Source organism: Bacillus rossius (assembly GCF_032445375.1).
Source record: "Bacillus rossius redtenbacheri isolate Brsri chromosome 4 unlocalized genomic scaffold, Brsri_v3 Brsri_v3_scf4_2, whole genome shotgun sequence".
NCBI classification, from domain to species: Eukaryota; Metazoa; Arthropoda; class Insecta; order Phasmatodea; family Bacillidae; genus Bacillus; species Bacillus rossius.
In genome coordinates, this window is record NW_026962011.1 from 3,405,647 (window position 1) to 3,422,407 (window position 16,761).

The 16,761-nt window shown below is 38.2% G+C and overlaps 1 protein-coding gene across 3 annotated transcripts in view; it reads left to right on the top strand.

Annotated features, from left to right (window-relative positions):
• The window catches only part of LOC134542213 (endothelin-converting enzyme homolog), a 37,421-nt gene that overhangs the window by 8,503 nt on the left and 12,157 nt on the right, over positions 1-16,761 (top strand). For 2 of the 3 annotated variants that reach the window (XM_063386289.1, XM_063386290.1), the window contains exons 6-13: positions 431-596; positions 1,334-1,477; positions 1,627-1,719; positions 2,255-2,376; positions 3,095-3,446; positions 14,993-15,102; positions 15,226-15,290; positions 15,426-15,542. In XM_063386289.1, the coding sequence (XP_063242359.1) occupies positions 431-596; positions 1,334-1,477; positions 1,627-1,719; positions 2,255-2,376; positions 3,095-3,446; positions 14,993-15,102; positions 15,226-15,290; positions 15,426-15,542 (1,169 nt within the window). The remainder of the gene's footprint in view (positions 1-430; positions 597-1,333; positions 1,478-1,626; positions 1,720-2,254; positions 2,377-3,094; positions 3,447-14,992; positions 15,103-15,225; positions 15,291-15,425; positions 15,543-16,761) is intronic. The other variant, XM_063386292.1, reaches the window with a different exon arrangement.

The following is a 16,761-nucleotide window of genomic DNA, read 5'->3' on the forward strand; positions in this document are numbered from 1 at the left end:
TGAACAACACAAATGAGCGCAAACCGGTCACAGCACAAGCAGACTGACTGCCGCCGACTACTTGGACGTAGTGTTGCCAACCCATCAATAGCCAGCTCTAGATTATCGAACACCGCTTGTTTGGGTGACTTGGCTCACTTCAAGCTTTTTTTTCTTACATCTCGGATTATCGCGAGTCTACTGTATCTGTATTTGGATCAGTATCATTTTTTATCCTTATTGCCCATAACTAAATTCACACTGAAATCTATAAACTTATATGTGCAAAACCATGCACTCTATAAAACCATAGTTTAAAATATTAAAATATCAACAAGAAAACATGATTTGCCTTGAATCTCCCTACCTCGTAGGTGCCAAAGAATACAGTGATGGGAGCCGACTCCCTGGAATAACGGGAACTCGCTGCACAGTGCTGTTTTTCCTCCAGCACAACTCTTTTCGACATCCAGCTCGACGTCAGCGACGAAGACCCCACGAGGTTCGACCTGAAGCTGGTCGCGCCCATGCGGAGGTCCCTCTTGCTTCCCGACACTGATGCGTGCCTCGCGAAGCAACAGCCTTCCAGCCAGCACGTCTACACCGAGTGCAGGCAGGTGCGAGACCAGGACAAAGAACCCCTTAATATGTGTGTGTGTGTGCATCCGAGTCTTTGTGTATGTATGTATGAATAAAACTAATAAAAAAGAGTGTTTGTCTCCAGCTAGTGCGAATACTGGTTTTTCAATGCGAGGCGAATACTGAATTGAATGATAAAAATATTCGCAAAGTTGAATCAAATAACGAATATTTTTTCTCAGCAAAGCTGTTTTATACTTAATTTAAAAATACCTAAAATTAATAAATAAAAAAATTACATTACTAATTGTTAAAAGTAAGCTATTTAAACTAAGAACTATCACTATAGTTTTATTAAAACTAAATGGTAAAAAAAAATTAAAAATTAATTTTTATAATGAAAAAAATGTGATTTTTTTTAAAGAAACATTTATCCATTGCTGGAAAAAAAGTATTAAAAAATGGAAGATTCAATAAGGAAAGAATATATTTTTTTTCTACAAGTAGTGTGTATGTGTGTATATATACCTACCTAGAATGATAATGAGCAGAGTTCTGCCTGTACACTGCCGTAGCGAAGTACGGCTGCATCGACTAATGTATAATAAAAATTTAAAATCGAGCAGTGCAATACACTGGTTTTGGCACTCCAGAGGATCTGGGTTAAAATCCTGGTACGGCCATCGAAATTTACGTTTTACATGGATCGCCGTTGACAAGATATTAAGGTAAATTTAAAAAAAATAAAACATCTAAAACTTTTTTCTTCCCTCAGAGAAATGATCTCAACTTCATTGCGAGTGTGGCAGAGGCCCTCCAAGCTGTGAATATCTTCCCCGCTGACAGCGCCGACGTATCAGCCAATGACTTCCAGGCCACTATCTACTGCCTCCAGGACATCATAAATATCATTGAAAAGGTGTGTTACTCTCTCTGTTTATGCATTACTCGGATTATACCAAGTGAAGACGAGGGTCCTCAATGCAGTGTTATGAGACTATGCTACCTAAGACTCGTTTATTACTAGCAGTGTTTGCCAGATATAATTAATCAATTTATTTTTTTTAGTACACACCTTTCGAGTCTGATGTTCGCAGAGACTTAGCTATGAAAAACTACAACTACATGAACATTACAGAACTTCAAGACAAATTCCCGCTGGTAAGAGTCTAAAAGCACTGTTTGGGGTACATATTTTCCCTTCCTGGACGAAATTCATTATTTTGGTATACAGAACCTAGAAGTTATTTCCACATTCCCAAAGTAAACCTGTGAATATGGTTTAGAGTTTTGAATTTCTGGTGTATTACTTAAAAAAAAAAAATTACCATACCTAGAGGGCACCGAGTGCTGTCAAAAAACAAAATTAAATACAAGTCACAAAAAAATTGCTTAGTTATAAGAAAAATTTTAATTTTTAGGTATGTTTATGTCCATTCTTCGAAAACTTATTTAACTTACATCCTAAATTATAACATCTAAGAAACGTATTATTGTAAAATAAATGTACATTAAAGCAAATCATGTACACTGTTGTAGTATTCACTCACTAACATTCTAAATCATGCGAGATACAGCGCAGATATTTATTTCATAAATGTGATCTACCCATTAAAAAAAATTGTTAAAATATTATGTTATATATTTTCTGGTTGTAAAGTTTCACTGCTGTGATTCCATTTTTTTTCTCTGGCAGATAAACTGGATGAAACTGTTAAATAGCATTGTGCACCAAGTCCCCGCAGATACAAAAGTGCAAGTCTACTTTGAATACTACTTCACTATGTTGTTCCGTCATTTATCTGAAGTGGAAACAAGGTAAAAGCTGTAGATTAAAAACTTTTTTGAGTAGGTACTCTATGGTAAATATGTAGCCAGTAGAGTGGTACTCTGTGGCCATAGTCTTTAAAATGTGAATCTCATTAATGTGGTGAGGCAAAATATGATGGTTATTACCCCTTTTTTGTTTTGAACAATACATATTTGTGAGGACAGACTCAAAACTCAAGTGGTTCAAAGTCCCACTTAAATCTCATATCTCATAGGTTTAAATGTAAAACTGTGCAAAAAAAACTTTATGTAAACATAAATATAAGAACAACGAAAGGCATGCTTGACCGCTCGCACTACACCAATGAAGACCACTGGCGGCCCGCGAAAGGATAAGGTTCGAGGCATCGTTTCGTGCAGTCCTCTTAAAAAATCTCCCAATAAAATATATTTAGGTCACTATCATGTATTAGCCATCTTCACTTGTCTATATGTACAATAAGTTGCCACAACACTGTTATGAAGACAGAAAAAAACTGAATATTTTTTTTTTGTAATTTGTTTCACGGTAATTCCATTTACATTAGGTTTGTCTAGATTTTTTTTGTAAATAGGTTATATGTTTAAAATAATAATTTTTCATTACTTTGTGACATACCACGTAATGTAATTATTGGTTACTTCACGAATATTACATTTAAAAAATCACTATTGAAGTGTGTGTGGCCCTCGACAAGTGCGAAGCTGAATTGTTCCCTTGGGACAGGTTGCTGCACAACTCCTTGCTGGCGATGTTCGTGACGGGAATGTACTCCGACGTGATTGACCACGACGGGGGCGACCGGGACCGGTACTGCCTCGTCGTCACCAAGACCTTGCTGCCCGACGTGTCAGCCGCGCTCTACCTGCGGACGTTCGGCGACCACGTGGCGACGCAGGTGCGCGACGTGTTCGGCCAGGTGAAGAGGGCTCTGGAGGCGCAGGTGGCCCGCTCCGGCTGGCTGGACGAGCCGTCCCGGCGGGCTGCCCTGGAGAGGCTGAGAGCCCTGGGGGTGGTCGCCGGCGGAGGCGCAGAGCTGCTGGCAGACGCTCGCGTGCTGGACCGGCGGATGGAGGACGTGAGCACTCTCACCACGACCCTTAAGCTGGCTTTACGATTGATTTCCTTAAGAATTATAACTTAACATCGAGCACACGATTAAGTCAAAACTACATTTTCCAGTTTATGATTGACATAGAAGTTGTTAATTCTACCCAATCACAGCACAAAACACATGGTCGGCCATTGTTCGAAACGGAGAAGCAGGTTTGAAATAGGTTATTGACAAATGGGATATCTATTTTTCGAAATGAGTAGTATATAATAGGGGCGCCGGGGACAGGCTTCAGGCTGTGGAGCCGAGAGCCGAGACACATCTCTGACGTCTCGTCCATCTCTGACGTCACGGCGGCCATCTTTGATGAGCGTAACGGGACACGCCGTAACGGGACACGCCGTAACGGGACACGCCGTAACTGGACACGGCGTAACGGTACACAGTATAACGGGACAAGTAGGTCACGATCGCCATCTTTAAAATCAGCCATCTTTAAATCGAGCGCCCCACTCATGATGAAATTTTCGTCTCTGTCGCCATATTTATTTTTTCTGTTCCGCTGGAGGCCTCCATCTTGGATACCGTCGACTCTAATTCTGTTGTTTGTTCCTAGATAGAGCCAGCGTCGCTCTTGATTTTTTTTTCTGTTCCACTGGAGGCCGCCATCTTGGATACCGTCGACTTTGTTTCTGTTGTTTGTTCCTAAATAGCGCCAGCGTCGCTCTGTCTCAACACATAAGGTCGATGTTCCATTACCTATCAGAGCTATTATGGTCCTTATCGACATATCAAATTTATTTTTTTATGCAAAATACATTGGAAGCGCTGTGATTCGAACCAGCGCAGCTCTGATCTCTAGGATGGAAAACATACGCCTTTAACCGCTCGGCTATCGTGACATTAACCAGACTGAGAATAAAATAAGGTATATAAAAAAATAACATGCATATCGGGACTTGATTTTTTTTTTTAAATTTTTAGTAATAATAGCACTACATGTTCGAGACAGATCCGCCTTCTCGTATTAAGACGTAACTGTTGCAATTATCTTTACGGCCACCATCTTGAAATTCCGTAATTTTAATGATAGAAGTTCCAAAAAAATTCATTTTTTTTTTAAATTGACTACTTCAAATGTTTAGTTACTTAAACGATTTCAGTCCTTGGTTCGAAACCGGTGAGTGCAAAAAAAAAAAACATCAGATCCTTCCTCCACAGAAGCCACCTACAGACCGATCTACCGTCACCAATACCAAGGTTCATATATCGTCAGCCGGTATGACGTCATGTACGCCATCTTGTCTTCATCCGCTGGAGACCACCATCTTGTTTTCGTCTGCTAGAGTGTACCGATACCATATTAGTATAACTATCTGATCACCACACCTTTAACATTGACCTTGAACTTTGACTTTGACCTTGACCTTGAAATTTGACCTTGACCTTGAAATTTGACTTTATCCTTGAAATTTGACTTTGTCCTTGTCGACCATCATGGATCCGACATTTTATGTTCAGTACATGCTACCAGGAGCCACCACCTGCTGGAGTACGCCATCCTGTGTGTGTGTACTTGTATAATAGAGTACATTTCCATCTGGATAATTTTATTCTAACCCGCTACAGTGCAGTAATCATTTATTATGGAGATGCCCCCCGCCATCTTGAGATTCGGCAGCCATCTTGAAATCATGTAATAATGTAGCTAGAAAAGCGGAAAAAAATCCAAAATTCATTAAATAAATCACTCATTAATTTACATATTGATTCGATCGATTCCCGTCCTCGGTTCGATACCCGATCGATGCAATAATGTTTAATTTTATAAAAAAATAATAATTTCAATAAACCATGTTAAACTTTCGTAAAGAGACTTTAAATCCTTTACTACCATCATCCTATCAGACATCAAGACCACCATCTTGAAATCATGTAATAATGTAGCTATAAAAGCGGGAAAAAATCCAAAATTCATTAAATAAATTTGTAATCCATATAATGATTGATTGGATCGACTAAGGTCCTTGGTTCGATCCCAGGCCGATACAAAATAAACTTCAATTAAAAAAATACTAAAAAAGTGTTAGGTTTGAGAAAATAAAAACACCACAAGTTATTTTAAAAAAATTTTATTACATAAATTCAATACACTACTACAAGTACAAAAAAAAACACTGACAAATTACCAAAGCCTTTTGGATTCCTCGTTTCAAACAGTCTTCTTATTGTACGGACTAAGCCTTTTTCATACTTTAAATGTCTATCCGATCCGTTCATTACCGCAGCCAGAGACGGACTGAAGTCCATATCACCAGGGTCTCACTTATATAGACTCATCAGTCGGTACAACACATGAGTCAAAACAAGAACCATGTTCATTATACTCACACTTAACTTTCTCGAAGCATTTTTTATAATGAAGATGTAAGCTATCAAGACGTGAAATTAGTTTTTTGCACTTATTGCACAGAAATTGTATTCTTTAAACATTATTAGAACAACTGCTTCTTTCATGTCTGCAAGCATTTGAAGTGATAGTAAATGATGCGTCACAGAATTTTCACTGACGCAATGTACGCTCTTCATTAGTTGAAGAATCCATTGCTGACGAAGAAACTTCGGATGATAGTGGTATCACATCTGTTGAAATCTCCTCCAATGTTGACGCCGTCGTTGCCAACGGGATCTGCACCTTCTCCATCGTAGCTGTCGTCAAGGTTCCCGTAGACAATGGTACAACCTCCGAGTTCGACGTTAAAGACGGTAAAGATGCCATCGAGGTCTCAAGAACAGCTAATTGACACGACTTATGCACCAGAAGAAACAAAATAGGTGATCCTTACACCGCCGACGTCAGTAACAAACTGAGCGTCCTGCTGTCTAGGACTCGCTTATATACATGCACCATATGGAATAATACGCTAGTCAAATCAAGAACCATTTACAATAATACTAGAGTCAAATCTATAAATTAAAAAGAGGATCATTTGATCGAAAAAAAATTCGATCTCTCCAATATACGCCAGGCTCCAAGAGCTACAATTCACGACATCAGATCCATCTACATCTTGCTCCTATGCTTCAATTGACCATTAGCTGCAAGTGCTCCAACAACTCCATCAGCTCCAACACGTAATGTACGCAATGTACGCGCAAAACATTCAATTTACACGCAATAAATGTAATGATTACACAGTACACACAGGAAATGGAACGTACACACAGTACACACACACAGGAAACGGAACGTACACACAGTACACACACAGGAAACGGAACGTACACACTGTACACACAGGAAACGGAATGTACACACAGTACACACAGGAAACTAAACGGACACACAGTACACACAGGAAACGGAACGTACACACAGTACACACAGGAAACTGAACGTACACACAGTACACACAGGAAACTGAACGTACACACAGAACACACAGGAAACTGAACGTACACACAGTACACACAGGAAACTAAACGCACACACAGTACACACAGGAAACGGAACGTTCACACAGTACACACAGGAAACTGAACGTACACACAGTACACACAGGAAACGGAACGTACACACAGTACACACAGGAAACGGAACGTACACACAGTACACACAGGAAACGGAACGTACACACAGTACACACAGGAAACGGAACGTACACACAGTACACACAGGAAACGTAATGATCACACATACAGTAGCGGAAACACACACAGGCTTAGTTGGAAATCAGAATACAAGAAATAAAAACATTAAATTTTTACTTTCAATATTTTATTACTTCTCAACATTACACAAATACAAGTAAAAGAAGCCATTATTGTATGTAGCCAGCTTTCCTCAGTTCTTTGAGTATGAAGCATATTTCTTTGATGCACGGATAGTTTCCTGCACAAAGCGAGCCATGTAGAAGTCTTAGCCGGTCAACCAATATGTTTTGATCTTTCCATGATGTGTAATCAATCTCTTCTACCACCATCTTACTTGCTTGTTTATTATAAATACTTTTAATATCACAATCGTCCCAGTGATCATAATAAGCATTATCAGATTTATTTATTATAACACGACGTTTTCATCGTTTCGGTCTCAGGACATCGCCACATTCTTCGATCTTGTCAGCTCTAGGTGCTTCATCACAGTCTATGCCTTTGTCAACAGCCTCAGAGTCACTGTAACAATCACTGTAGAAGACATCCTCTTCACCCAGATTACCGTATGAATTCGTTATCGATGATGTCGAAGTGTCTTCATCGTCTTCATGCTTCCTTTTTAGGAGTCCATCATTTTTACAAAGAATGGAGGATCTACTGAATATAGGCTTGAATGTATTCTCACTTTTCACGGTGTTGATACTTCCATTAGTTTCAGTCTTCCCGAAGCCATTATCATCCTTCAATTTATGTTCTTCCTCACGATCGGGTGAGCTAATACCATCACGCTCAGGACAAGGAAAATTATTGTCATAATGCAGATCACTCTTCTTTAGTCTAGTGGATCCATCGGTGTCCTCTATGCCGTAAGTACTCTTGACTTTACATGTTCTACCATGTCTTTTTAAGCTGTCAATTCGTGTTAACAACCTGCTACAACGATTACAGCTTAACATGTTGCGTAGTGGGTTTCTAGCACAATCATTCTTCTCATGACGTCTAGCATTCCTTCTCATGACAAAATCCTTGCCACAGTATCTACAGCGGCTTCCTTCCGATTCAGCTATAGATAACAAACCACGATCCATGGTAGCTTCTGTGACTAATGTTAGATACAAACTGTCAGTTTTCTCCAATTGGAACCATTTCTTAAATAGAGTTTTTGAAATATTTCATCAGCGAGAGTTAAGTTATCTAATGCAAAGCAAATTGATGCAAGTAGTACCGGCTGTCGTCAACAGATGGCGCCACGTGTTGCTTGCAGGTAAATAATATATATTTCATTAATGTGGGATGCGGAACGCTCACTATCGATCGCAAAGGGAGGTTGGCTTCGATAGTATCCAAGGAGAAAAAAGTTCGTCCTTCCTGCTAGTGCTTCTCAGATTTCTCACGGTCCGCCATCTTGGATTACGACGTCACGGCGGCCATCTTGTATGGGTGTGACCTTGACCTTTGACCGAAACCGCAGGAATGATCGCAAGCACACGGATTAACCATCAAAATATTGATAAGAATAATCAGGAGCACACGGAGAAAATAATCATAATATTGGCAAGAATAATCAGGAGCACACGGAGAAAACCGCCACAAGTTTTCTTTGATATCATTAAAATACAAAAAAAAAATTAAAAATAAAAACGAAAAAAAACTCAAACATTCTGGCTTGTACTAGAACTCTATCTTTCCTCAAAAATGAGAAGTTCACTAGCTAGCAGAATGTTTGAATTTTTTTTCGTTTTTATTTTTAATTTGTTATTAATTTTTTTTGTATTTTAATGATATCAAAGAAAACTTGTGGCGGTTTTCTCCGTGTGCTCCTGATTATTCTTGCCAATATTATGATTATTTTCTCCGTGTGCTCCTGATTATTCTTATCAATATTTTGATGGTTAATCCGTGTGCTTGCGATCATTCCTGCGGTTTCGGTCAAAGGTCAAGGTCACACCCATACAAAATGGCCGCCATGACGTCGTAATCCAAGATGGCGGACCGTGAGAAATCTGAGAAGCACTAGCAGGAAGGACGAACTTGTTTCTCCTTGGATACTATCGAAGCCAACCTCCCTTTGCGATCGATAGTGAGCGTTCCGCATCCCACATTAATGAAATATATATTATTTACCTGCAAGCAACACGTGGCGCCATCTGTTGACGACAGCCGGAACTACTTGCATCAATTTGCTTTGCATTAGATAACTTAACTCTCGCTGATGAAATATTTCAAAAACTCTATTTAAGAAATGGTTCCAATTGGAGAAAACTGACAGTTTGTATCTAACATTAGTCACAGAAGCTACCATGGATCGTGGTTTGTTATCTATAGCTGAATCGGAAGGAAGGCGCTGTAGATACTGTGGCAAGGATTTTGTCATGAGAAGGAATGCTAGACGTCATGAGAAGAATGATTGTGCTAGAAACCCACTACGCAACATGTTAAGCTGTAATCGTTGTAGCAGGTTGTTAACACGAATTGACAGCTTAAAAAGACATGGTACAACATGTAAAGTCAAGAGTACTTACGGCATAGAGGACACCGATGGATCCACTAGACTAAAGAAGAGTGATCTGCATTATGACAATAATTTTCCTTGTCCTGAGCGTGATGGTATTAGCTCACCCGATCGTGAGGAAGAACATAAATTGAAGGATGCTAATGGCTTCGGGAAGACTGAAACTAATGGAAGTATCAACACCGTGAAAAGTGAGAATACATTCAAGCCTATATTCAGTAGATCCTCCATTCTTTGTAAAAATGATGGACTCCTAAAAAGGAAGCATGAAGACGATGAAGACACTTCGACATCATCGATAACGAATTCATACGGTAATCTGGGTGAAGAGGATGTCTTCTACAGTGATTGTTACAGTGACTCTGAGGCTGTTGACAAAGGCATAGACTGTGATGAAGCACCTAGAGCTGACAAGATCGAAGAATGTGGCGATGTCCTGAGACCGAAACGATGGAAACGTCGTGTTATAATAAATAAATCTGATAATGCTTATTATGATCACTGGGACGATTGTGATATTAAAAGTATTTATAATAAACAAGCAAGTAAGATGGTGGTAGAAGAGATTGATTACACATCATGGAAAGATCAAAACATATTGGTTGACCGGCTAAGACTTCTACATGGCTCGCTTTGTGCAGGAAACTATCCGTGCATCAAAGAAATATGCTTCATACTCAAAGAACTGAGGAAAGCTGGCTACATACAATAATGGCTTCTTTTACTTGTATTTGTGTAATGTTGAGAAGTAATAAAATATTGAAAGTAAAAATTTAATGTTTTTATTTCTTGTATTCTGATTTCCAACTAAGCCTGTGTGTGTTTCCGCTACTGTATGTGTGATCATTACGTTTCCTGTGTGTACTGTGTGTACGTTCCGTTTCCTGTGTGTACTGTGTGTACGTTCCGTTTCCTGTGTGTACTGTGTGTACGTTCCGTTTCCTGTGTGTACTGTGTGTACGTTCAGTTTCCTGTGTGTACTGTGTGTACGTTTCGTTTCCTGTGTGTACTGTGTGTGCGTTTAGTTTCCTGTGTGTACTGTGTGTACGTTTAGTTTCCTGTGTGTACTGTGTGTACGTTCCGTTTCCTGTGTGTACTGTGTGTACGTTCCGTTTCCTGTGTGTACTGTGTGTCCGTTTAGTTTCCTGTGTGAACTGTGTGTACATTCCGTTTCCTGTGTGTGTGTACTGTGTGTACGTTCCGTTTCCTGTGTGTGTGTACTGTGTGTACGTTCCGTTTCCTGTGTGTACTGTGTAATCATTACATTTATTGCGTGTAAATTGCATGTATTGCGCGTACATTGCGTACATTACGTGTTGGAGCTGATGGAGCTGTTGGAGCACTTGCAGCTAATGGTCAATTGAAGCATAGGAGCAAGATGTAGATGGATCTGATGTCGTGAATTGTAGCTCTTGGAGCCTGGCGTATATTGGAGAGATCGAATTTTTTTTTTTCGATCAAATGATCCTCTTTTTTAATTTGTAGATTTGACTCTAGTATTATTGTAAATGGTTCTTGATTTGACTAGCGTATTATTCCATACGGTGCATGTATATAAGCGAGTCCTAGACAGCAGGACGCTCAGTTTGTTACTGACGTCGGCGGTGTAAGGATCACCTATTTTGTTTCTTCTGGTGCATAAGTCGTGTCAATTAGCTGTTCTTGAGACCTCGATGGCATCTTTACCGTCTTTAACGTCGAACTCGGAGGTTGTACCATTGTCTACGGGAACCTTGACGACAGCTACGATGGAGAAGGTGCAGATCCCGTTGGCAACGACGGCGTCAACATTGGAGGAGATTTCAACAGATGTGATACCACCATCATCCGAAGTTTCATCGTCAGCAATGGATTCTTCAACTAATGAAGAGTGTACATTGCGTCAGTGCAAATTCTGTGACGCATCATTTACTATCACTTCAAATGCTCGCAGACATGAAAGAAGCAGTTGTTCTAATAATGTTTAAAGAATACAATTTCTGTGCAATAAGTGCAAAAAACTAATTTCACGTCTTGATAGCTTACATCTTCATTATAAAAAATGCTCCGAGAAAGTTAAGTGTGAGTATAATGAACATGGTTCTTGTTTTGACTCATGTGTTGTACCGACTGATGAGTCTATATAAGTGAGATCCTGGCGATATGTCCGTCTCTGGCTGCGGTAATGAACGGATTGGATAGACATTTAAAGTCATGTAAAAGGCTTAGTCCGTACAATAAGAAGACTGTTTGAAACGAGGAATCCAAAAGGCTTTGGTAATTTGTCAGTGTTTTTTTTGTACTTGTAGTAGTGTATTGAATTTATGTAATAAAATTTTTTTAAAATAACTTGTGGTGTTTTTATTTTCTCAAACCTAACACTTTTTTAGTATTTTTTTAATTGAAGTTGTTTTGTATCGGCCTGGGATCGAACCAAGGACCTTAGTCGATCCAATCAATCATTATATGGATTACAAATTTATTTAATGAATTTTGGATTTTTTCCCGCTTTTATAGCTACATTATTACATGATGTCAAGATGGTGGTCTTGATGTCTTATAGGATGATGGTAGTAGAGGATTTAAAGTCTCTTTACGAAAGTTTAACATGGTTTATTGAAATTATTATTTTTTTATAAAATTAAACATTATTGCATCGATCGGGTATCGAACCGAGGACGGGAATCGATCGAATCAATATGTAAATTAATGAGTGATTTATTTAATGAATTTTGGATTTTTTCCCGCTTTTCTAGCTACAATTTTACATGATTTCAAGATGGCTGCCGAATCTCAAGATGGCGGGGGGCACCTCCATAATAAATGATTACTGCACTGTAGCGGGTTAGAATAAAATTATCCAGATGGAAATGTACTCTATAATACAAGTACACACAGGATGGCGTACTCCGGCAGGTGGTGGCTCCTGGTAGCATGTACTGAACATAAAATGTCGGATCCATGATGGTCGACAAGGACAAAGTCAAATTTCAAGGTCAAGGTCAAATTTCAAGGTCAAATTTCAAGGTCAAGGTCAAAGTTCAAGGTCAAGGTCAAAGGTGTGGTGATCAGATAATTGTACTAACATGGTATCAGCACACTCTAGCAGACGAAAACAAGATGGTGATCTCCAGCGGACGAAGACAAGATGGCGGACGTGTCATACCAGCTGACGATATATATGCTTTGAAAAAAAGTGGTAGGAGTTAGTCTGCCTGCATCCACAATTGAGGATGGAGCCTGTCGCCATTTTTAGTTTTTTTTTGCACTCACCGGGTTCGAACCGAGGACGGTGATCGATATAATCAATCATAATTCGTATAAGTTAATTTTTTGATGAATTTTGGAATCTATCCCGATTTTCTAACATAAAAATTGCGGATTTTCAAGATGGCGTCCAAATTTCATGATGGCGGACGTGGCGTCATGCTCAATGGCGATATATATGCTTTGAAAAAAAGTGGTGGGAGTCAGTCTGCCAGCATCCACCACGAGGGAAGGATCGGTCGCCATTTTTTTTTTTACCCTCACCAGGTTCGTACCGAGGACTCCGAGCTCTGTGTCGTAAATGTTTGTTTTTTATAAAAACTTTATTAAATTTTATTATTTAATTTTTTTAAAATTTTTAAATTTTTTTCATTAAAATCGGATAATAAATAAAGATTTTAAAGATGGCGGCCGTAACGAAAATTGCTACGGTGACGTCATAATTCAAAATGGCGTAAAACAAAATGCCGGAATTTTCGAGAACACAATGACGTCATCCAAAATGGCGGATCCAAGATGGCCGCCGTGATCTACTTGTCCCGTTACGTTATGTCCCGTTACGCTGTGTCCCGTTACGCTCATACAAGATGGCCGCCGTGACGTCAGAGATGGACGAGACGTCAGAGATGTGGCTCGGCTCTCGGCTCCACAGCCTGAAGCCTGTCCTCGGCGCCCCTATTATATACTACTGAAATGGATGATGATAACAAATGACAAATATACGAATTCTAACCCAAAATACTGCCTCGCTCGGTCCAATAATAATACATAAACTTCCGGTTGAAAGGTTCCGGTTTGTCGTGATTGGTCGCTTCCGTTAAGTCTTAACGAAAAATATAAAATATAACCATTTCTGTTAAGTCTCAGTCATCATATGGTTCGCACACGCCCCTGTCAAATTCACACACGACAATCATAAACCATTCCACTAGTTTACATAGAGTCATATGGTAAGTACACGACTAAGTCTTAAGTCTTAATTCTTAATTTTCAATCGTAAACCCACCTTTAAGTGTTTTCTGGTGATATCCCAGTCAGTCACGGTAGTGCCTCGATCAACTTAGGTTCCATATCATCTGAGCCATTACTTGCAAATACTGTTGAAACATTGGCTTTAGGACCTAGGATGTTGAAAACCTAAAGAAAATGTTCTCAAAGATGCCAATTACATGGAGTGACTTAAGAATTAACACTAAAAAAAACCGGTTAAATATGACCCTTAAAAATTATACCACTATGCAAACTGAAAACCATGACTATTTTCTTCTCATATCAGTGTTATCCGAAATTTTGCTTATCAGAGGTTGCTGCAGTCCACATTAGCTCCGTTAATTGAGCTTCTACTGAATGTAAATTCCTCTGTAACTAAAGTAGATCAGTTCTTAGGAATTAGGCTAGAACTGTTTGGCATACTTAGACTTTAGTTATGAACAAATTTTATGTACTCATTTCTAAAAATACTTTTGTATGAACAATTGGTAGTACCTATCCTATATTTTCTGAATTTACGTGATTCTAAGATACACCTTTCGTGACTAAACTACTCATAGTCAATGATGTCATAGATAGTAGTTTAGTTTTCATAGATAAACTCATTTAAATTTGGGAAAAATAAAAGTAGAGTAAGTGGTTTAGGACACAGAAAGAGGAACTGTGGCGACGAGTAGAGAGCCACATTAAGATAAGCCCTGATAATCACAAGTACATTTAAGGTTTAAGCCAACAAGAAAAAAAAGGTTAACAATATATACAATCTTTGCCCAAAAATATATCAGGCAGCACTGTAGGTTTAGTAAAATATGCATAACTAATGCACAAATATCAATAGTCATGTTGTACAGTAAATAGACTTCTTAAATTAAAATGAGTCTTGAACTAGAAGCTAAAATTCTTTGAAATAAACTTAAAGCAAATGAATGAAACAACAAATAATTATGGCGAAATAGATTTGACTATGTAACTGTTTTACCCCAAGTTTATCCACAAAATTACAAAACTGAACTAAAATTGGCACTAAGTATAGAGATTTAGAAGTTTTTACTTCTGTGCTATATATATGTATGTGTGTATAAATATATGTGTGTGTTTGTGTGTATATATGCCTTTCATGAAAGTTACCCTTTCCTTTATATAGTAATTTTCCATTTTGTTTTAGTACAGCATGAATGAGAATGAATTCCTCAGAAACTCTATCCATCTGCTTAGAAGGAACAGGAAGTTAACATACGCGCTTTACACCAAGAAGACCTCTGGATCAGAACAAACGTGAGTTTATTTTATCAGCATGTGCACTCTGTAACATAACCATTTTACAACACATTTCTGGAAAAAAAATTTTAAGTAATATTTTGATGTTGTACGTACCAAGATTTTTTTTAATATTTTTAGGTGGACGTACTTTGCAAATACATTAGACACCACAGAACCCATTGATTACAAAGGTGAACAAATTGGTAAGTTTTTTTTTTTTGCTCACAACAGACGATACAATATTAAATTGTACTACTGAGGTAATAACTTACAGTTATGTGAACCAGAATAGTTAAATATAACTTACATTCAGTTTGTGTGAATTCTTCTGTTACTAGTTGTGCAGTATGCCACATTACCAGATGGAAGACTTGGAGAAGTAATGCCACAATTTAAAATAGCAGAGGTTGGAATGATACTGGCTAAAATGATTGGACATCATTTTGACTCTACCGGTACCTACAAAAAGTTACTCTCTACTATTGTTGGTAAAAGTGTGACAGTATAAATGATTAAAAAGTATGTTTCACAACAGAGTGGCCCTAAGTGATACGTTACACAGAGGTGCCCACCCCCCCCCCCCCCAAACATTATGACTCACCCCCCCTAACCTAATGATGCGGCTCCCCCCCCCCCCCGAAATTTTTTGTGCCATTTTCTCAATGATTTACTAAATAATTTTATAATATTATACTTTTTTAGTATTATATTTTGTCACATTTTGCATTAATTAAAACTGATTTTCTAGTAATAATTTTGGTTATATCAGGTAATCTTTAATATAATTTAAGCATACTATGACATGTGACAATGTTCTTTTCAATCCTTGATTGTTACCTTAATAGCTTAAAAATGAGATGAAATAGTATCGCAGCATCACTCACAATAGTTCAGTAGTACAATGGAAATTTTAAAAATTCTGAATTAGACATATTAAAAACAGTTAGCATTTAGATATTATATATATATATATATATATATATATATATATCTTATCATAACAAACAAAAGTAATACAGATAACTACCTGTTTGAAAATCTAGCTCAAATTGAATTTGTGTCTCCTTGCAATAACTTTCACTAGCAAAAAAATTGCATTATTAAAAATTAACGCTGATTTATATCCTTGACAAAAGCTTCTTCCTTGAAGATGTAGATCGAGAGAAGTCTCGACGATTTCATCATTTGAAATGGATGCAAGCACATCTTTTTCCGAACACAGAACCATTAGATTTGACAGCCATCTGTAACCCATGCACGATATCATCCTGTTTTTCACTATACGTAACTTACTCATTGCTCTTTCTGCGGAACAACTTGTTACTGCCAATGAGAGTAAAGTTGCATAAACAATTTAATAGCTTTAAACCCAGAAAAGTTATTGAGGCATCGATAAGGTTTTAGAAACCCTTGGGTTTTCCACAAAACATTTTTCTGTTTATCTCCCTCATCTTCCTTTTCCTCTTCATCACCATCGATTTCTTCTGTATCTACCAGGTTTTCATTAGCCACTTCAGTCTCTTCATCTTCCTTTCTTGATATTCTTGGGCTTTCTTTTACCACATCGGATAGTGAGATATTTGGATGTGTGGCAAGGTATAGATCACTGAAGCTGTTCAGTTCTTCAGCCACTGAGTCACAATCCCACTTGTAGAAATCACACAACTCTTTGAT